At 39.1% G+C, this 15945-nt stretch overlaps 2 protein-coding genes across 6 annotated transcripts in view; one reads left to right on the top strand and one right to left on the bottom strand.

The window, feature by feature from the left end:
- Positions 1–10784, bottom strand: part of EXOSC7 (exosome component 7) — a 101342-nt gene extending 90558 nt beyond the window's left edge. Inside the window, exons 1-2 of the mRNA XM_058182081.1 lie at positions 10650–10784; positions 4388–4489 (exon numbers count right to left, since the gene is read on the bottom strand). Of these exons, the coding sequence (XP_058038064.1) occupies positions 4388–4489; positions 10650–10784 (237 nt within the window). The remainder of the gene's footprint in view (positions 1–4387; positions 4490–10649) is intronic.
- A 155-nt stretch (positions 10785–10939) lies between these two features.
- ZDHHC3 (zinc finger DHHC-type palmitoyltransferase 3) overlaps positions 10940–15945 on the top strand; it is a 118084-nt gene continuing 113078 nt past the window's right edge. For 4 of the 5 annotated variants that reach the window (XM_058182080.1, XM_058182074.1, XM_058182079.1 and 1 more), the window contains exons 1-2: positions 10940–11081; positions 15092–15312. The gene's annotated coding sequence lies outside the window, so the exon portion shown is untranslated. The remainder of the gene's footprint in view (positions 11082–15091; positions 15313–15945) is intronic. The other variant, XM_058182077.1, reaches the window with a different exon arrangement.

Below are 15945 nucleotides of genomic sequence, written 5' to 3'. Positions count from 1 at the left end.
GAAAATCTATCAGCTAAATGTTGGAAGTGTAATCAGATACCAGGTTCATATTATCATACGTGGTGGACATGCCAAAGGCAAAAAAAAAATTGGATTAAAATACATACTTAGAAAAAAATGATAAAGCAACCATAGATTTGAAACCAGAAATATTCTTGTTGGATATATTACCAGAAGAGTATAATAAAGGGAATACATACTTAATTTTACATGTGTTAACAGCAGCAAGAATTGTGTTTGCACAATAATGGAAAAATGAAGAGATCCCTAGAGAGGAAAGTATTATGAAAAAAATATTAAAATGTGCTGAGATGGATAGATTAACACGTAAAAGAAAAGGAAGAAACAGAATACTTTTTTAACATGGGATTTGTTTTACCAATGGCTAACTAACAGAAACAGAAGTTAGAAACTAAAAAGATTAAAAATATAATTTTTTTGTATTGAATTTTTTTCAAGATGGATAAACTAATTATATAATTACTTGCTGATTAATATTGATATGTTTATTATGATTATTATGATTATTGTTGTATCTCTACTTAAAACTGTGCCCAGACAACACTGCTCAGGTAGATATGGAACTTTTTAAGTTTATTTAAAATATGCATACACACACACACACACACACACACACACACACACACACACACAGTATTAGGTAGACTTGGAATGGAATGGAATGGAATGGAATAGAATAGAATAGAATTTTTTATTGGCCAAATGTGATTGGACACACAAGAAATTTGTCTTGGTACATATGCTCTCAGTGTACATAAAAGAAAAAATACATTCATCAAGAATCATAAGGTACAACACTTAATGATAGTCTTAGGGTACAAATAAGCAATCAGGAAATAATCAATATCAATATCAATCATAAGGATACAAGCAACAAAGTTACAGTCATACAGTTACAAGTGGAAGGAGATGGGTGATGGGAACAATGAGAAGATTAATAGCAGTGCAGACTTAGTAAATACTTTGACAGTGTTGAGGGAATTATTGTTTAGCAGAGTGATGGTGTTCGGGAAAGAACTACCGTATATACTCGAGTATAAGCCGAGTTTTTCAGCACGTTTTTTGTGCTGAAAAACGTCCCCTCGGCTTATACTCGAGTATATACGGCTTATACTCGAGGTTTTTTTTTTTCTTCTTTTTTTCACATTATACCGGATGGTGCAAACTTGGCGGGCTTTTGCATTAGCGCGGGGAAGCCCTGCCGGTGCAGTGAGAGGGCGGGGCGGGGGAGCCGCCAGCCTTCTCGGCTGAGGGAGGGAGGCTTTCCCTGACCGGTAGCTGCCTCATTTCCCTCCCTCGGCTTATACTCGAGTCCCCAGTTTACCCCAGTTTTTTGGGGTAAAATTGGGGACCTCGGCTTATACTCGGATCGGCTTATATTCGAGTATATACGGTAGTTGTTCTGGTGTGCAATTTTGAGGGTAGGAGTTGAAACAATTTATGTCCAGGATGTGAGGGGTCTGTAAATATTTTCACAGCCCTCTTTTTGACTCATGCAGTATACAGGTCCTCAGTGGAAGGCAGGTTGGTAGCAATTGGGGTTTTGTTTTTTTTGTTTTTTGATTTTTTTTTGGGGAAAACAAACCACATGCAAATCATTTTATGAACAAGATATCAGACAGGTACATAATTAAACCCAATTCAAATTTTCATCTCCTCATTGTATAGTTTATCCAATGTATTTCCCTTTCCCTCTTAAAATTTTATTATTTGCACATTTCTATCATAAAATCTGTTCTATTCCTATATCCTGAAATTAACATTAAATTCAGTCTAGTCCCCACTTTTTGCCCCATTTCTTGTCCCTCCCTTCCTCATTAAAAATGTATATTCCCACCACAAGTTTCTTTCTTTTCATTCTTTGTAATCACTATCTATAATCCTTACATTTCACAAAACAAAATCATAATTATCCCTAATTTATCAAAGACAGATCAATAACAAAAAGAAAAAAAGAACAAGGTAGTATCTCTAAAAGTCTCTCTTACATTTAATTCTCACCTTTTAATTTCAAAAAGGTCTCCCATCACTTATTATTTCATAAACCAATACCAAAAAAAAGTAAAATAAAAGACAAAATCGAGTGTACAAAATTCTCTCATTACATTTAGTTCTCACATTTCAATTTCAAAAAGGTCTCCCATCACTTATTATTTTATCCTTAATCTTTAAAGAAATCAATGTGCTTTCATATTTCAATAAATTCTATTCATATCTGTAACTTCCTGGTATTCTTTTCTTACTCAATAATGATTAACATTATCTATTCTTAATAAAAGTGCAAGATGAAAAGGAGCAAACATTTCTCATTTCTCAAAAAGTTTCATGCTTGTGTTTGTATATTCTATTAGAAGTTGTTATCTCAGACTATTTCTGTTTAATTGCATATGCTTAAATTTCATATTTTCTTAGCTTATTAAATTTCTTAACTGTATGTTCCCTCTTTTCTCGCCTTTTTTATAATTCTCTAGTAATCTTTATACAAAGTTTTAGCTTTATATTATAACATTATAATTTTTGTATTCTTCACTGTCATTGCTGCAAGCAGCTCTTATCTTTTCTTAAGTCATTATTAATATTCCAATTCTGTAGTTGTTTCTTATGTTCCTTGCTTAGATGTCGTTTATATATTTCTCGTTGCCAGTTGTTCTCTGCTTTGTTCTTTGATGTTGTAAATCTTAAAGGTCAGACATCTGGTTGATAAAATCCTCCCTTGAAGCTCTCCTGTAATCGCAGAGACTTTTTAATCTTGTATTTCCTCTTCTGCCTTTAGATGTCACTCTTTAGTCTACAGTTGCAATTCACAATTAGCAAAGTATCCATTTTGTTTCTGTAACATAGAGCCGCACCTTTTTTGTTTCAATTTATTTTCCTTTTTGTCCAATTTGTCCCGTTTTAAATAGTGTCATTTTAGTCTTTACTTGATCCAAATTTGTAGAAAATAGAGGATGTTGGAGATGTTCAGTTAAAGTCCAGTTTTAAATCCTTCTTTAATTCTTTTCTTTTTCCCCCTTGTATATAATCTTTAAATAATTGATAAAAACTTCCAAAATTCTCCAAAATCTATTTTAATTAAAAGTCTTATTTTTCTTTGTTTATTTAGAGTGCTAGATTTCAGTTCCAAGCCAGATTTTATCAGGTTTTAAGTATCATTTCAATTATTTCCTTCCGGTTTCACTTCTCATCCAATTTAGCTGCTATTTTACAATTTTTTCCTTAAAAGCTTGTTGCCAAATTCAATCAAAGTGCCTCTTCGTGAGCTTGTGTTAACTCACCCGGTTTCAGTATCCTGTTCAAATTCTCCGCTTTAATCTCCTGCCCATTCTTTGTGGCCATCCCGACTTTAGGCAGCTGATGATGGCTGCAGTCCTCATCGTAGAGTCGAAGGACAATGGCCAGCACTACAGGGAATTTGCAACTTCCCTGTTTCCGCCAGCGGCTCCTTCTTCTTCGCTGTCCCTGCAAGAAAGCTATGGTCCATAATGGACCCCATATGATGGGATCTTCGGCGCTCACCCTGGAGCTCTCGGTGTTCGCGTCTGTCTCGTCGCGATGCTGGCCACCTCCAGCAATTGTTTTTTCTGCAGTTCTATAACTAAGTTCTGTTAATATTCTACATATTTGCATTGCTATTAAATATTTAGATATTTCCATGAATCATGCAACAAAAAATAGGCACCCAGTACTCTCCAAATGGTTCAAAAATCATTTGATTGTTTTGGCGGTTTGGTTTGGTGGCTCTGGGTTTAACTGTAGAATCCTTGGTGCTCCCTGAAAACCTTGGTTACTCATTTGTAAACATTACTAAAATAGATAACTTTATCAGTGCTAATGAGTGTGAACCTTGCTCCCTGTTTAGATACAGTAGCTGTCAGAGTTGATGGGACTGTGATTTTCTCCTTTCTCCTTGATTAGGGTATTATTTTCTGCTTGAAGAAAAAAAACCTGTCTGAGCAGAAAACAATACCCATATAGCTGTGCAACAATGTTAATTATTATATTTATATTCTACTTCATGCATTTGTCCACAAAAATGTATGCAGCTATCACAGAGTAAGTCTTTTTTATTGGGAGCAAACCCAGAGCACATTTATAAATAAGGTCTAGGTTATTCTTGTAGCAATTTCTTTTGCTTGCCAATTAGCATAAATACAATTTGGTAATTGAAAATAATATTTTATGCATTTTCATACTACGTACATTCTGACCTACAAGAACCATGTATTAATTTTTAACTTAAATCTAGGATCCTATACTAGAATTCTTAAGTAACGAAATATGTGCTGATTTCATAAAGAGAAAGATTCCTTGTTCAAATAAAATCAGTTAATATAATGGCAGGGTACAATACGTTAGATATACTTACAAGTTTTACTCTAGCAGATCCACTTGTATTAGATATCACGTCTGTTTCCACTTCTATACATCTATAATCTTCACAGCCACGGCCATCAACTCGAAGATCTTCCTACAACAACAATTCCAATACTGTCATATTATGCCATCACAATGTCAAAACTTCCACTGTTTAACAGCAGGGTAAAATTTACTTAGAGAAGCAAATTTGTGTGCTATTAATGACTTTATGAATTAATATAAAAGCAGTCCAAGGAAAGTTTTCTCTTAATTTTAGTTACTCTTGCAGTCAGCTCACTCATTATTTAAGCAGGCCTCATTCAAAACAGTCAACTCAATCATGATTTAAAAACATCCTTATCATACTATATCAAGGCTCAAGGTTTTATTGCAACTTTCCTTCCCTATATCTATGTTCTGATTTTATGCAAGATGAAAAAAATGAAAGCTGCTTTTGCTAAGAACAAGGTAAAATCTCATGCAACTTATGAAAAATTATCAAGATATTCAAGTAGCTTGTTCCTGGGTTTTAATTACTTTATTAGAAAAGGCTTGCCCCCCACAAACGCATATTAAAGAAACTATAGTTTTTTAAAAAACTGTTTCCTTAATCTTACATCCTGTGCAAAGGCTGCATAGGCAAAATATGGAAGTATAAAGCATAATAGAGGTCACTACTTTATCAATAATGAAGAATCTATATCTTTCAGACTTTGACTCACAACTTAACATGTAATACAATTACTATGATTGGTTTACAAGGGATACTGGGAGTTGTAGCTGTTCTAGGAAAATCAGCTTCCAACTCAATTTAATTCATGGTTTCAAAATTACCACATGAAGTGCATCATAAGACTGTTGACCAGACCAGTTATATAAATATTTTTAAATGCCCATGCTTTACATTTACTGGTTGAAATATTTTATTATTTTAGGAAGATTAATTTGCAATGCATAAAGTATTTTTATTACTTTCCTTCTTAAATTGTTTTGCTTTTGACAAAAACTTTGCTAAGACTCATAATGCCATTTTTGTTAGACTTAAGGTTTGTTAAAAAAACAATTGTTTTCCTTGAAAAATATGCAAATATAAATAAATAAGAACCTGATGAATTTTTATAGAACATGTAAATGTTAACTAAGAGTTCTGCTAGAAAAAGTGCAAATTGATAATAATATCTAGAACAGAGGTGTCAAACTCAAGGCCCGCAGGCCAAATTCGGCCCGCAATGAGGCTGCATCCGGTCTGTGTGGCCATCCTGGAAAATGTAAGTGTCTGGCCTGTGTCACTTCGGTGTGACCAATGCCATCCTGGCGCGTGCACACACAGGCCCAGTTCTCCATCGCCAAATGCAGGGCAAGAAAAGTAGTCTGTGGGACTACAATAAAAAAAAATAGTTCAAACCTTCCTACCTCTCGAGATCTTTATTTTTTTTCATGAGAAGTTGGAAGGTCTGAACTAAATTTTTTACCATAGACGCACAGACTACTTTTCTTGCCCTGCATATGGGGCAAACAGAGCTGGAAAGCAAGTTAGTGAAGGGATGTGGCTGCTGTGGGAGGTACGGGATGTGAGGGTTTGGCAGGCTGGCCTGGCTGAAGGGCCCTTAAGTAAGCCCAGCAAGTGAGACAGTTCCGGTGGGAGGATGGAGGACAAAGCAAGGCAGGATAGCTGAGCTGTCCCCCCCACACCCTGCACTGATTTACCTGACTGCCCCGCCAGCCAGGCACTGAAGCACCACAACTGCTGCTGCAGCAAGACAGAGACAGAGCAAGACAGCAAGAGAGCAAGAGAGTTCTCCAACCTCTGTTTGTGTGTGTTTGTTTGTATGTATGAGAGACAGAGCGATCCGTGCTTCCCCCAGAGCACCCAAGCTGCTGGTGGGGGTGGCAGGAGCCATCTGAGCATAATCCCCCCTCCCCAGCCACCCAGCTCCACCTGACCTACTCCCTGAGTCTTGCCATTCTTCTCATTCTCCCCACTCAGGCAGCAACAGGCTCTGCTGGACAACAGGGCCTCTTATTTCTCCCACAGTGCGGTGAGCACCAGTTTCAGTTGGGGCATTCAAGCTGCTGGCTATGGCAGCCACGATGCCCCCCTCCCCGCCCCCAGCCAACCAGCACCACCTGACCTGCTCCCTGCCTGATCAACTGGTTGGCACAAAGCTTCACAGTTCTTCTTGTCTTCATTGTTGTCCTCTCCGCTCAAGCGGTGGGGAGCTCAATGGGACAGGGTCTCATCCCTGCCTTGACATGGCCATCTCCAGTGGGATGGACGGGTGTTTGAAGGGCTTCGCCCCACAGTGCCTTCTTACTCAGTTGAAGACTTTGTTCAGCCTTCAAACAGTAAGGCCGGCCGTGGAAACGGAATCGGTCAGGTGCAAGAACCGACACTGTCCGCGGCCCTGGTGTACTGCTCACTTGTGTGTGCTGACCTTACTGTTTGAAGAGTGACCAAAGCCTTCAACTGAGTGAAGAGACACTGTGGGGCCAAGCTCTTCATACCCATGCCCAGCCCGCCAGAGTTCATTATGTCAGGGCAGGAATGAGACCCTGTCCCGCGGGGCCCACCGTCACTTGAGTGGAGAGGATGATGGCAATGAAGATGAGAAGAATGATGGGGCTTTGTGCTAGCCAGCTGGCCAGACAAGGAGTAGTTCAGGCAGTGCTGGCTGGGATCAGGGGAGGCGCAGCCAGCAGCTTGAATGCTTCTACTGAAGCTGGTGCTCGCTGCACCTTGGGAGAAATGAGAGGCCCTGTTGTCCTGCAGAGCCTGCCACCGCGTGAGTTGGGAGTATGAGGAGAAGAATGGCAAGACTCAGGGAGTAGGTGAGGAGAAGCTACTGGCTGGGGAGGAGGGGATCATAACCACTCAGATAGCTCTTGCCGCCCCCGGCAGCAACTTGGCTTCTGCCACCCCCACCACCGACACAGATAGTCACACACAGAGGTTGGATCGGATTGTTCTCTTGCTCTCTGTCTCGCTCCAAGTGCCCCATGTACATGCAGATGCCCCATTGCATGCAAGCATGCAATGAGGTCTCATTAAGTAGTTACATGGAAAGTAGTTGTTGGGAGGAGCAGGATACTAGCAAACACTTTTCTCACTGCGAATGAAAGTTTCTGGGTCCTGATTCTCTGCAAAAGAGAATGGGTGCCTGAACCTGTGCAATATTATGACACCCAGGAGCATCCCTTCTTGGCATAAAAAGCATTTCCAAGCCAACTCTCCTCTCAGATGTTTGCAAGGTAAGTGAGTCTGTGTGGCAGGAAGGGAGGGAGAAGCATGAGGTATCTTAGTGGGTTGAGAAGGCCTTGTGGGCTTATTCTATCACTAGGCTCCCCCATGGCCTTCCCCACCCTGAGATACCTCATGTGCACTAACAAACAGCACATTGATATTCTTGAATTGTGAGCTCTTGGGAAAGTATCCCCTCCTTGTATGTTGCAAACAGCCATTCCAGTGGGGAAAACAGGACAAAGCAAGTGGGGGAAAATATTTTCCTTTGCTATATTTCCAGTCAGAATTAGACCATGGCAGGGTCCCTTCAGGAGAGCCCTTTAAGGATATATAAAAACAACTAGTGTACCTCTGTTCTTAAACGCTAAAGCTGTTGCACATAAGAAACAGAGGAGCTCTGATCAACTATCAGAGCCATCATTTTGACAGTTTTGCTGTACTGTTGTCTGAGGACACCCACATGAAATGCAAGATTGGGATAAACTGAGCCTGGTTTGTTCTCAGTCTTATAAATGCCACAACTACTAGCAAAAGTGGCTTTTGATCACAAGGAGAGGAGGCATTGAGAAATGTTTCCCCTTTTGCATTTGAGCATCCAAGAAGGGACAGGGAAGACAAAGAAAAAGAAGGAAAGAGGAGAAGAGAGCAAGGAAGGAAAAAGAAGGGAAGAGGGGAAGAAAGAAAGGACAAGGTAATTTCCTGGATTCTCCAAAGCCACTCAATCTTGCTGAAGTTGCACTGCCTATTGTTCCAAAATTGCAGTTCTAGCACCAGACATAAAGCTTTGATATTGGTTAACACTAATGTTTTGTAACAGAGTCAGCTAATGTTTTGAACTGCAGCTAAATTTGCACTTCCCTATTTGAGATTTGGGCATAACCTAGCGGTCCTATCAGTTGTACTATTTCTCAACTAAGAAGTCCTGCAGATGGTCAATCCTGCCCTGGTTATCTCAAAGCCATCTGGTTATGCAGTGCACTCTTCATGAATCTGTCCAGGAGCAGCAATTGTTCAAAATGGTGTAACCGGTAGTGGGTTACTTTTCATTCTGCTCATGTGTCATCACTACAACGTTAGCTGCATTAGCTACCAGATGGCCCTCAGTGCAATTCAAGGTGCTGGTTGTTGCCTTTAAAACCCATCACAGCATCATATCTGCTATCTAAGAAACTACATTTCTCCCATTGTGGGAGTATTGGTTACACTTCAGATCTTTTTTATTCAGTGTTGCCATTTTGTAGGACTTAGGCATTGTGCCCTTTCTGTTATGGTGCACACTCTCTGAGACAGCTTGTTCCCAGAGATATACACACTGTCTTGGAGTTCTGAAAAGCTTTAAAATATGGCTTTAGCCCCAAATCTGTGATTAACACGTTGGGTGAGAAGCTATCATGTTATATTTTAATTGCTTTTTTTAGTTCAGGCTGTTTGGTTTGTTTGTTTATCTTTGTATTAAATTTTATTCATTGCCTTAGTTTGTTGGCATGGGAGACTATAATGAAAATATACATAGAAACATAATTCAATAAATGGCATAATATAGCTGATTATGGCTTCAAAGAAACTGATATTTAATAACTTTCATAAAATTATTGGCATTGGTGTTATACTTCTAATTCAGGGGTGTCAAAATCAATATCACTGAGGGCCGCATCAGGGCTGTGGTTGGGAGGGGGGCAGGGTGTGTGTGGCCGAGATGGGCATGGCCAGCTCCCACTGCTGCTGTGCTTGTTCTCCTTGGCCAGATTGATCATGATGTGAGTGGGAGGGCAAAATATGTGGGTCAGAGGGAGGCCCACTCCCTCTCCTTGCGAGGAGACCCGGCTTTGTAACCAAACCATCCTCAGCAATAGGATGAGAGACCACTAGGAGAAGTCAGGAGGACGGGATAAGGGGATGGCAAAAGGCAGCAGGGTTACTGTAGCCAAGTGCTAAAGCGGGATTTACCTCAGACCCTCACTGTCTCTCATTATAATCTCCTTTCTTCCTTCCTTTTTCCCTTTTATTCTTTTTCTTTCCCTCTCCTTTCAATCTCTGGCGCTGGATTCTCTGAAGGTCCTTTTGGACTCATGATTCCTGTTCAATGCACAGGTGACAATTGTGGCTCAAAGGGTCTTGCGCAATTTTGTGTTGCATGCCAGTTCACTTGTTCCTGGATCAGGAGACTCTGCTGTAATCTTGGTCACTCTTTTTCTGATCACCTCCTAAATGTACTCTATATGGGGCTGTCCTTGAAGAGCATCTGTAAATTTTAACTGGTACAAAATGTGATGGCCCAGGCAGTTATGTGCACTCCCAGATCAGATCAGAACAAACTATATTTACACTCTAAGCTGCATTGGTTGCTAGTTTGCTTCTGGATTCAATTCAAGTTATTGATAATGGCCATTAAATCTGCCATGTAAATCTACATGGCAGGTTATTTGAGGGGCTGGTTTTCCCTAGTTACATCTATCTGCCTTCGAACATCTAGAGAAAGGGGCAGGTTGTGGTCCCATTTGCTAGCAAAGGGTATCTGCCCTTTGGAATATAATTTTCTTCAAGTTGAGATATATTTATTTTTTTTAGATTAGCTCTGACTACTGATCTTTTAGAAATTCTTTAAACCTGGTTCTGTCATTGGGATGGGATCTTACGAATTGCCTGTTTTCAAAAATAATTAATAATTTAATTAGTTGTATGTTTGCTGTAATTGTTATGGTTATAACAATTGTTATGGTTATATAAAATAGTTGTATTGTGTTTCTTATTATTTTTGTAAGTACGTGAGTCTCCCAGAGCCGTATACGGCTATGCTGTATAAACTGAACAAATAAAAACGCACAGACAGCAAGTCATATTCTATATCTACGAGGAGCAAATAAATACATATGCAGATATAGATGTGTTTTCAAAAGAATAAAAATACTTGTTTTATGACGGGACATATTCACTAGAATCTGATTTTTGATTTCTTGAATCAAGAAGAAATCAAGAAAGAGGCTTAAAAGGAGCTCTTTCAATTCCTAATCCCCATTTCCCAGCCTTTTACCTGAACACCATGCATGATGTAAACCTTTTCCGCCTCGCTCAGGATCACCGACGCCATAATAATTAGTCCTAAACGCTGACTCCAATACCAAGAACCTCTTATCCGGTTGTCAAAAAAGGCGCCTGACACCACCATAGAGTTCAGTTAGCCTCGGGCCTTCGCAGCGCCTTCTGATTACGTCACTCTCCTGCGGCCTCTTCGTCGCTACTTTTTGGTTTCTTCCCGTTTTTGTTACGAGTGCGTGGAGAAATGGCATCCCCGCCCATTGTCACTGGGTGATTTGTTCCTTGCTGGTACGTCACGGATGGCGAGAGAATCTCAACCCCGGGATTTCCCGTCTTAAGTGCAATTCTTTTCAGGAGAAGCGGGATGGTGCTTCTGCTAGACCGAAAGGAGGAAAGAAAATGTCAAAGGCATTCTTCCGGATCGTAGGTATGTTTAATCAGATACAAATCCAGCTGATCGCATCAGATAAATGTACCTTGGTCTGTGTTTTTATTTGATAGTATACTATGACTAAACTTATGAGTAGATTTCTGTGCAAATAGAATAGACTGAAGGTGATGCATAATATCTCGAATACAATCGTTTTCAAAATTTGAAATTTTAAACAATAGTTCCAATGCAGAAGCAATAAATCTCATATACGCTCTATACCATCCGGCTTTTTGAATGATACTCAGGATTGAATTATGAATTCAGTATATGAAAAAGATGTTCATAATAATGGACAAATGCACCTAGTTTCTTTTCCATACTCTTATGTATATCTTAATATATTAATGGGAATGCTGTCTGTCTTTTGATCAATCAAAGCCATATTAAAGTTTCTAATTTGTTGTCTTGGCAGGAAAAAGTATCTGTGTAATTCCAAATGTTTTAGGAAAAAGCTTTCATAGATTATAATTTATTTAGTTAAAAGCAAGGAATACTGACCTTAGAAAGATATATTATTACATCCATGGTTATGGGTCCACAATTTATAGATAACCAGTGTAGGACAATCTTGTCTATCTCACCCAAGATTAGATAGACAAACATGTGTTTCCATTATCACAGTCAGTTCTTAAAATGCCTTTCCTCAGTTTAAAAGAATTACAATATTTAACGTAAAATAATTATAGTGTTACTCCTTTCAGTAACTATATGAACTATAGTAAGGCTATTCTTTTAACTTTAGCATATTTTGGTAATAACAAATTTTGTTAAAAGGTCATATTTTTGTGAGCTGCAGCTCACTTCACGAGATGCATAAATGAAATGAGTACAGCTCATGAAAAGATGTGCCCTTTAATAAAAATGATTAGTCAAAAAGGTGCCAGCAAACTCCCATTTTTTGACACCTAATTCTGTTTCTCCTTTATCTTTAAATGTACCAATTTTGACTAAATTATTGTATCCTTTAAAAATAGTTTGCTGGTTTATTTTATTTTCTTGATTTCTAGATAACTTGTTAGGCCACTGGATTAATAGAATAGAATAGAATAGAATTTTATTGGCCAAGTGTGATTGGACACACAAGGAATTTGTCTTGGTGCATATGCTCTCAGTGTACATAAAAGAAAAGATACGTTCATCAAGGTACAACATTTACAACACAAATGATGGTCATAGGTTGCAATTTAACCCTTAATGATAGCAACAAAAAGGTACAGTCTTACAGTCATAAGTGGAAAGAGATTGGTGATGAAAACGATGAGAAGATTAATAGTAGTGTAGATTTAGTAAATAGTTTGACATTGTTGAGGGAATTATTTGTTTAGCAGAGTGATGGCTTTCGGGGAAAAACTGTTCTTGTGTCTAGTTGTTCTGGTGTGCAATGCTCTATAGCGTCGTTTTGATGGTAGGAGTTGAAACAGTTTATGTCCAGGATGTGAGGGATCTGTAAATATTTTCACGGCCCTCTTCTTGATTCGTGCAGTATACAGGTCCTCAATGGAAGGCAGGTTGGTAGCAATTATTTTTTCTGCAGTTCTAATTATCCTCTGAAGTCTGTGTCTTTCTTGTTGGGTTGCAAAACCAAACCAGACAGTTATAGAGGTGCAAATGACAGACTCAATAATTCCTCTGTAGAACTGGATCAGCAGCTTCTTGGGCAGTTTGAGCTTTCTGAGTTGGCGCAGAAAGAACAGTCTTTGTTGTCCTTTTTTGATGATGTTTTTGATGTTAAGTGTCCATTTTGGATCTCGTGATATGATAGAACCTAGAAATTTGAAGGTTTCTACTGTTGATACTGTGTTGTCAAGTATTGTGAGAGGTGGAAGTATGGAAGGGTTTCTCCTAAAGTCTACCACCATTTCTACAGTTTTGAGTGTGTTCAGTTCCAGATTGTTACGGTCACACCACAAGGCTAGTTGTTCGACCTCACATCGATATGCGGATTCGTCATTGTCTTGAATGACAATCACAACAATCACTGTTGTGTCATCTGCGAACTTCAGTAGTTTAACAGAGGGATCGTTGGAGATGCAGTCATTGGTATAAAGAGAGAAGAGAAATGGGGAGAGCACACAGCCTTGGGGGGGGCCCTGTGCTAATTGTACAGGAATCTGAAGTGATCCCGCTTAGCTTTACCTGCTGCTTCCTGTTTGTTAGGGAGCTTGTGATCCACTTACAAGTCTGTTCAGGTACCTGTAGCTGGTTTAGCTTAGTTAGAAGAGAGTCTGGAATGATGGTATTGAATGCTGAACTAAAGTCTACAAAGAGGACCCTTACATAGGTCTTTGGAGATTCAAGATGTTGTAAGATGTAGTGCAGAGCCATATTAACAGCATCATCTGTTGATCTATTTGCTCGGTATGCAAATTGCAAGGGGTCTAACGAGCGGATCCGTGATGGTTTTCAAGTAGAAAAGCACTAGCCTTTCAAAGTCTTTCATGACTACAGATGTTAAAGCAACTGGTCTGTAATGGTAACATATCATTAGTGAGCACAATATACTATGTTACTGTTGTTAACTCCAAATTTGATTATTAAAATGTATTGTTTTGGCTGCTGATGCAACCAGAATCTATAGCTAACTAGTGCAAAATATACTAAAAATGAAACTGATTAACCTATTAAAGTTAGTAAGTATTGCTCTGTAGCTTAATTCCTGCTTCTTTATTATGAAGCCTTTATATTAAGATTGTGTTACTTTTTTGTCACTTTAGGATCTTTTTGAATTTATTTTTAATCAGATTATCATAATGGTATAATTTTCTTGGACTGTATATTTTATGGTTTGGAATTTTTTTAAATGATCAATAGTATAAAAACAAACTTAATAAAATAAAAGTAACATGTGAAACCAATGTTTTTACTTGGAAAATATGTAACAGTGTGCATATTTACTATGGCAGATAGTCCTCAACATACGATCACATACAATTGTCTCTAAAATTTCCATTGCTAAGCAAGACAGTTAAGTGAGTTTTGCCCCATTTTATTACCTTTCTTGCAATAGCTTTTAAGTGAATCACTACAGTTATTAAGTTAGTAACACAACTGTTAAGTGAATCTGGCTTCCACATTTATTTTGCTTGTGATCACATAACCCCATGACACTTACAATCACGTAAAGTGATCAAATAACCCCAGGACACTGCAACTGTCATAAATACATGCTAGTTGCCAAGTGTCAAAATTTTAATCACATGATCAAGGGGATGCTGCAAGAGTCATAAGTGTGAAAAACATTGTAAGTCAGGTTTTGCAGTGCCATTGTAACTTCAAATGATCACTAAACATGGTTGCAAGTTGATGACTACTTGCAGTGTATTTTTAGTATTTAATTTATTAATAATTATTTATTTATCAGTAAATATTCCTATCAGCAAATAGAACTCGAACCCTTACTTCCATATATATCAAGATGTATTATACCACAAGCTACACAAATTATTTTTGGCATCTGAAGAAGTCTAATTCTAGACTTTGATAGTAATATTGCAGCATACAAAATATTGCAATAGTTGATATTTAAGTATTTCCAGTATTTTATATTTTGGCTTCTTTAATGATACCTAAGATTTTCCCCTCTACGTATCAGTAAAATCTTCCTTGACTGTACTGAATGTTGTTTGCCCCAGTAGTATTAAGCATTAAGTTCAACTGAAACAAATGACATTTTCTGCTAAGTATGTACATTAAGGATAATAAACGTTGGAGGCTTTGTGTGCCCATTTGTGTTTCTTACACTTTCTGTATGGAAAGGAAGGAGCTCAGGCCAACAAAGTAGAGTACTTTAATTCAATCAATAGCCCTATTCAATGAGCGCAGTGTTAATTACTGGAGGTTGTGACACCAACAATGCAGCTGCCGCAGGAATGATCGGCACGCCTCCTTCGAGACTGTCTGTCTTCTCGGTGGGAGGGAGGCGTTCCGGTTGTGGGGAAGCGGAGGACGAGGGCGTGGCAATTTCAGCGTTACTCACTTCCTGGTTTCTCCTTTTTCTTTCGCAGCGCGAGTGGGGAAGCTGCGAAAGGAGAGGGGTAAGCTTTAGCCTTATCTCTCAGCAAGGAACTACGGATTGGGCGCTGAAGGGCTGGTTTTCCCGTCTATTGGCAGGCGAATGGAACTCTGTGCTGGGCTGAGCGGTGGAAAGTTGAGCCAGGATAAGCGGGCCGCTGGCAGAGCGGTGGGCGGCAGCAACGGCGAGCGTGTTGCTTCATCTTCAGGCTCGGTAAGTTAAAGAGAGGAAGAGCTCATCCAGTAGGAAATGTGTCCATTGCGGGGATTTTGAGCTCCCGCCGGGAAAAGCGGTAGGTGGGCATCAAGAGACAGCGTTGAGCTAGCGACCCAAAGATCGTTTGCCGTTTCTGCAATCGAGAACATGAGACGGGAGCCCCGCAGGTGGATATGCTCCTCGTGCGCCTGAGTGAGAGAGAAGTAGAGTGAGTCAAGGAAGCTCATAATTTGGGCTTTGGTTGGGTAGGCGGTATGGATTTGACAAAGTAAAAGACAGTAACACGGAGAGTCAAAAGAGGTCCTGACCAGGTTCTTATAGCACTATTGGGACTCTAATCATCTTTCGCTATCTGATGCTCTCCTTTTCTTTAGGATTCGAATGCTTTGAATCCCAAGTCCAAAGATATATGCTTCTGGGCTGCCAAATAGTGTTTCCTTTTCCAATGCATGCTGCCACATTGGAAGATTTGGGAGTGAATTGATGGTGTGGTCTTCTCTATAGATACAAAGATTCCTATAGTTGTTTTCCATCAAAACCTTTTTATGAGCTCATATCTTTTATCAGCTGCCAGAATCTTATATGATTATGATGGGATATAATTAATAATTAAACAGAATAGTTCATTAT

Source organism: Ahaetulla prasina, chromosome 4 (assembly GCF_028640845.1).
Source record: "Ahaetulla prasina isolate Xishuangbanna chromosome 4, ASM2864084v1, whole genome shotgun sequence".
NCBI lineage: Eukaryota > Metazoa > Chordata > Lepidosauria > Squamata > Colubridae > Ahaetulla > Ahaetulla prasina.
The sequence above is the reverse complement of the archived record's forward strand: the minus strand, read 5'-3'. Positions and strand labels throughout refer to the sequence as shown.